General features: G+C 39.6%; 1 protein-coding gene across 1 annotated transcript; it reads right to left on the bottom strand.

The window, feature by feature from the left end:
• Positions 1–3946: 3946 nt before the first annotated feature.
• On the bottom strand, positions 3947–6152 carry LOC149832899 (endochitinase-like). Its single transcript, XM_090012630.1, has 3 exons — positions 5647–6152; positions 5197–5350; positions 3947–4451 (listed from the first exon to the last, which is right to left on the bottom strand). The coding sequence occupies exons 1-3, from the start codon at positions 6041–6043 to the stop codon at positions 4082–4084; spliced, it is 921 nt and encodes a 306-aa protein (XP_089868756.1). The 5' UTR covers positions 6044–6152; the 3' UTR covers positions 3947–4081.
• Between the last annotated feature and the right edge of the window lie 832 nt (positions 6153–6984).

Consider the following 6984-nt stretch of genomic DNA (forward strand, 5'->3'; position numbering starts at 1 on the left):
AAAAAGAATGTTGTTCCTCGTCTCCATTGCTGCCTGTAAATAGTCAGGAAAGTAAAGAAGAAGGGGACCCTTCTTGCTTGGTTATTGTGAAATCACCAATTGAGAAATCGATTGCGTGGTGTCTGCCCCATCGGCTTCAGCTCTTTGGGAGTTCAACGTCGAGTGTGGACTGTCATAGGGAAGAATGGCCGGACGTCGACTATTGGACTGGTCCATCCGCATGTTGTTGAAGGAAGGTGTGAGGATTGAATCTTTGCCAGCATTTTCCATCGCCAGAGCTATGCTCGTTTAACTTTCTTCTCTTCTTGGTTGTTTATTATATTGTTTGATTGGAATGTTTTTTATCAAAACATGTATTGTTATATTAGCCGACTATTATACAACTTTATTTTGGCTTATGTGGAATGAAATATATGAATACCTTCTTAGTATCCCTGTTAGGGAAAGGGATATTGATCTTTCACAATTTTTTTGTGGTATATAATCTGGTCCAAGTGTTGTTCCCAAATTGTTTGTTGGTACATAATCTTTAATGCACACCAGTTGTTTGGTGAAACATCCCAACGACTCTGTTGATCCCAGTCAGTTCAGTTTTTGGACATTCTTTTCTTTTTATTTTGTCAGTGTTGTCACTGTTAATTTTTGTGCAACACTCCTTGGATGCCCAAAGCGTTGCCTATCCATTGATGTTGGCTATCGGTCCCGTGTCTGAATTCTATGCCTTATATTAGTCTGACATTGTGACTTAGTTGAACTGTTCTGGGTTTGATGACCGAAGCTATTGGTTGCCCAAAAGGCAGTGAGGAACAAGGACTGTTAACGCCTTGGATATTGAATTTACAATTTGATTATTGGCTGAAGATTGTTCAAAAAACTTACTTTGAATATTCGTCTAAGCTCCTTCAATTATCTTGTTATGTGCTTGACTACTTGATGAGGTCATTTTTGCGAGCATATTGTCTTTATGCTTGTACCCAACAGTCATCATCATCAGCAGCTATCGCTGATGACAAATCACATTTGTCGTCAGCAACATTTGACGTCACAACAATTGTCGTAAGTAGTTTTCACTAGTTTCAGAAAATATGTCATCGACACCTTCCAAAGTCGGAATGGAATATTCTGAGTTCTAAACCTCTTTATAAAAATTAATCTCCTATTTTAGGCATCATGCCTTGGATAAATTTCAACCCTTAGTTAAAAAAATGTTCATTAGGAGTCGTTCATCAGAATATGAATCGGATCCAAAATAACAGATCTCAAATATGTAATAAATATATTTGGATCCGCCATAAAAACTATAAATTAGGGAGGCACCCTCCTATTTTACTATCTGGAGTCCAAAACCCTAGCTATAGTCCTACTTTGCCAAAAAATCTCTGTACGACTAGCCAAGTTGAACCTACTTAGCTTGGCCTAGGTCCCAATCTCTTATCTAATCTCTTTTTGGAGCCCGTGCCTAGCTGAAGTGTCACTTGTGTTCTCTCGTGCTTATCAACAACATAGGACGAGCTACCTAAGCCCAAAGGTGAAAATTCGGTTTTCTTTATTGCTCATTTTGTTTATTAATTGTTGAAAGCCTTAACATTTGTATATTTCTTTATTTTCATATTTTTCTTGATCTTTGATGACTCTTGCCATTGAGCTCGCATTTTTGTATAGAATTCGCATACGAGGTACGAACACTTGCGAGCTGTCACCCCGAAACAAAGATTTGGAGCTTCTGGTTTGACTGATCTCTTCTCATTGGAGGAAGAAAAGCACATAACCTTGAAGAACATACCCCACAATTTCTAAAATTCAGATCCGAATTTTAGATCCTTTTCTAAATTTTTTTCCTGAAACCCCTTCTTTTTGGTTTCAAAAATTTTAAGGATCCACAATTAGGGCCACCTTTGCTAGCTTCTCATATGATTCAAGGTCACGTCATTTCATCTAGTGTGAACTAAAATCATGTAATTCCAAATAACAAGGTGGATAACGTCATTTCGAATCATATGATGAGTGGAAAAAATGATGCCAAAAGTGATTTTGAATTTTGCTACCTCATTGTCTCATGCTTGCTTGCATGTGAGAAATGAGTTAAATGGGAATCATTCTTACAACCACGAGAGAAGGATTTTCATTTGAGGCCAAGCAGACATATACGAGATAGAATTGCATGTGATTTTGATCCCACGAGATGCAAGCAAATCGTATGAACTTTTCACACGGATATTGTTGCTAATTGAGATCAGGCACAATGTGATTGCACACTTTATGTGTGCTGCACCTAATCACCCACCACCTGCTGTTGAGCCTCACAGATGACATGCTGTATCCCAAAGATGGCCAGTCATCAGGTACAACAGCACACTAAAAGTGTATGATCACATTGCACCTGATCCTCCCTCTACTTTTGCTATTAATAGATAGGTTGATTTTAAACTCAATTTGATCATAACGTACTCATTGTTTTAGTGAACCACATTCTAAGATTGAATGGATAGAAAATAAAAGAGTGGCTCCAACCATGATGGTCAATGCCATCTTACCAGCTTTTGACCAATCTACTTCTAGGTGATACCGAAAAATACTAGTGCGCCATAGTTTGTTAAACACAAAGTCCATATGAACATTTTCTGCTACACTCCTATCTCCAAGGCAGACTTTAATGATAAATTAAAGGAGCAAAATAAAGTGAGGGAACATGTTTTTTGGGTTTTTTCCATAATCATCCTCTTATCCTATCACTGATGAACAAATCCGCCCCTGCCTTGTTTCATTTCTCAAATTCATCTTTATCTTCCTACAATCATTCCTGAAACATCATAGATGCAGATTGACTCCCGTCAGAAAATCACATTGTACATTCCAAATGTGCTGCTGCACTTAAGCACCCACCATCTGCAGTTGGACCCCACAGTTGACAGGCTGTTATGGAAAAGGTGGAGGGTGCTCAAGCGGCAACACATAAAAAATGTGCAATATTTTTATGACCTTGATTGTTGATTGGCGAAATTGAGGAGTCTTTTGTGGAATTAGGATTTCTAATTGTTGGTGGTGAAAATTCAGGGTTTCCGGTTGGAATTCAAAGGGAGAATGCACATGGAAAGGAGTGTTTAGGTGTTTCGAGATATCTACGTGAGGTTTTTTTTTCCAACAGAGATATGGAGCATGTGATTGGTGGCATGTTTTGGCTCTGTAGAAAGATCAGAAGCAGATCTTTCGGTGAGTTTTATCTAGGCCTTAATATTCAAACAGGAGAATAAGTTGCTATTAAGTTGGAATCTGTGAAGACTAATTGCATTCTCAAATTCACTATGAAACTAAATTGTATATCCTTCTCCAAAGAGGAACGACCATTCCTCTCTGTTTTCCATTCTCTCTAGCTAGACACCACCATGGACGATCGATCGGAAGATGGACCGTGTTCGAATAAACTCATCTTAAAGTAGGCGATTGGGCTATCTTCTGTATGATTTGTTTACTTTTGAGAAATTCTTTGAAATTGGTTGATTCTTGCTTTTGTTTTAGAGTGAGATATGTAGTCATTTGCTAGGTGGTGTTGGATTGCACAAAATTTCATGAAGCATTGAGTTCGATAATTAAATGGAATGCATAGCTTTGACCAAAATATAAATTGGAGATGCCAAAAAACTCTAGGATGCGCTACAAAGTTACACATAAAACAATCAAATCATGTGAGAAATAGCATGTTTCCTTCAAACTCCATATTGTCTTAAGACAGTATAATCAGAAAAAAAATTGGTTCAAATGCCAAGTTTCTGCACCTCGAGTTTGCGAACATGGTTATGGTACCCCTTGATTGAACACATCGTTTAGAGTCACATCCCATGGCCGATAAATTGCATGGCGTTTTAAACTTTTGTCACTACGTACGCTTGCACCTTTTATGATGTGGCCGTATATGTGTGTGTGTGTGTGTGAGAGAGAGAGAGAGAGAGAGAGAGTTAACATTCTTATTGCCAACTGTTATTAGAGTTTGCTACAGAAAGCAGCAAGGAGTCGTCGGATATTATTTATCCTAAGTCATATGGACTATCCAAATCTGTGCTCCCGCCTTCACTATGAGGTCTTACTATGCGAAGGATGTCTGACTGTAGCAGTCAAGGTTGCTGCCATAGCTCACCCCAAGTATGTCACAGTACCGCTTGTAGAACCCAATCCTATCTGCAACCCTGGAATCAGTTCCATGGCCACATTCCAGGCCTCCATTGATGATGTTTGTGATTACACCGTAGCCGGGAAGTCTCCCTGCAGCCGTGTCCGCAGACGTAGGAGTCCATTGCCCAGTGATGACAGCGTGTGGTGAAGGCTTTGGTGATTGAGGAGTCATCCAAAACCATATGGCTGTCTTGAATGAAATTACTGGATCGGTAGCAACTGCATCAGGGTTGTTCAGCAAATCAGACCCTATTGCTACCCCAGCAGGCCCATAGTTATAGTTGCTGCAAAATTGAAACAGATAATGTTTTAGGCAGTTTTTTTTAGCTATACCATTACTGACATTAAGAGATAAGGCCTCTAGATGAGAAGCCAAACTGGTCTTGGTGTCTATGAACCAGTTCCAATTTGGAAAATGTGTGCATATATACAACCCATCCCAATATATAGAGGGAGGACAAGGTGCATTGTGATTGGACAGTTTTGTGTGCTTCTGCACCTGAACACCTACAATCTTTGGGGTAACAGCCTATCTGCTGTGGGGCCAACAGCAGATGATGGGTCCATCAGGTGCAACAGCAGATTTTGCAATTGATCTCAATAACAATAACTATAATATATATATATATATATATATATATATATATATATATATATATATATATATATATATATATATATATATATATATATAGGCCAGCACTTGTCCCCATCGGAAGCCGATAGATGTCTCCTTAAAAGTGGCTAATCAGTACGTATGTGACTCGCTAGGTTGAAGGGAGAGGATTTAATCAGCTAGACAAAAAGAGGCTTTTCAATTATAAATCGCTTATCAAGCGAGTGAATTTTGCAGATCCGAAGTTAATGACATAACATTTAAGAAAAGACACGTGTCCACATTTAGAAGGCGTGATCGCTTTTGAAGGCGATCACTCCAGTTACGTATCCTACTCAACTTTGACCTTCTCAACCTGTCTAGAATTAATTTTCAATAAGAAAACTGAAGTGAAAACTTAGAAGAGGTCTTACTATGAGATTTGCATTGGTCCTCTGCCATAGTATTTCTTTCCAGAGGCACAAGGCCATTGAGTACTGGCAACACAGTAGTCGCCTGGGTTACCTTGCTCTTGGAGAAAGCAGTACCCCCAAGAGTAGGCTCCATCTGGTGCAGTTGCCCATCCACCTGCATGAAGAATTTACAAATGTCATATTGGTCCTTGTATTACAAAAGATCGATGGAAAGATATGTCTAATTTTGCAGATTTCTAAAGGGAAAATATTCGACAGTGACGCTAGCATGCTAATCCTGAGTGTGGTTTCTTTCTGTGGTAAACGAAAGAAAAAAAATCTACACAATGGTTTCATGCAAAAAGATGACAGTTAAAGAAGGATCAGTCTTGAACATCACATACTCAAGATTAGCAATCCTCATTAAGTTGTGTAGCCATATTTCCTTTGGGGTTATTCATCTTCTCATACCTGTTGTTTCATGGGATGTCTGGCCAAGGAAGGCAGCAATTTCTCTTTTACGAGTGGCATCATCACCTGTAGTGCCGAAGCCGCTAAACGCATTAGCGGCGGTAATGAAGGCATTGTAAGTGTAGAATCCATGAGCAGGACAAGCCGAATCATTCCGATGCAACAGCATCTGGTTGAAGATAGCCTCTGAAATGAAAGAACTCAAGCCACTAGTGCACTGGCTCTGGCACCCAGTTCCACAGTAGGCACTGGTGCTGCCACAATAACCATATTGGCTGCAGCACAACCCTCCTGAACACACAGCACCCCCTGCTTGACTACCACATTGCTGTGCTAATGCAGGCAATGCACCTAATAACAGAGAAAAGAGCAGCAATGTCAAAGAGAAGAACCCCATGACAGAAAGATACAGTAGAAAGAAGAAGGAAATCTGAGTAGGGAAGAATTTATAATTATTCTTCTATGCTTGGATGAGATTGATGCACCTATAAATAGGCACCCTTCGCTTGTGAAATGACTGTATTTTCTTAAAATAGGATATGTGCTGGACCCAGCAAGTCAACCTAAATTATCTTTGTAATTATATAATGGGAACACTTGAAGCCCAAGCAACAAACAAACCATTTGTTTTTTGTTTTCAAAGTCTTCAGTTTGTGTGGTCTTGACTCAGGACTCCGCCATAGAGACTTGCACAGACCTCTTGTCTCAGTGAATATTGGTTCTGTGATGATGACAGATTCGACTCCAATCGTGCAATGGATGTTAACTGACTTTAGGGTGTTTTTAAATGTACCTCGATCTGGAGTCAAAAATTTGTTTATTAAGCACCCCCATCACCCTCCATCAGGTCCTGGGTCCCACACCTGACAGGCCCTGCCCCCAAGATGGAGGGAGGTGAGGTGCTTAATGCACAAATATTTGTGCAATCATATTGCACTTTGATCTTTTCACCTCGATGCTATGGATTCACAAAAGAAAATGAAAAAACTGTGACGGTTTACACTCGGTCACTGTTGAGTTTATTTATAGTGACAATCAGAACTGTCACTAAAATGTAAAATAAAAAATAGTTGAAGATGGGTGGGGCAAAATTATTTCGCATACTCGTTTCTCTTGTAAAAGTTGTTAGATGTTAACTGAATCAGAACTATGGTTGTTAATGATCAGGGCTGGTATACTGCCGAATGAATGGAACACAGACAGTTTTGGCTTGCTAGACTCGTTTGTTTCTAGATCCAGTTCGGACTTGGTCTCTAGGTGAGTTGAGCTAAGATCGAGCCAGATGAGACAAGTCTGCACTGGCTTGTGCAGAAATACTTGTGTTTTATGGAGTGAGAA

Source organism: Nuphar pumila, chromosome 7 (assembly GCF_984573655.1).
Source record: "Nuphar pumila chromosome 7, dmNupPumi1.hap1.1, whole genome shotgun sequence".
Taxonomy (NCBI): domain Eukaryota; kingdom Viridiplantae; phylum Streptophyta; class Magnoliopsida; order Nymphaeales; family Nymphaeaceae; genus Nuphar; species Nuphar pumila.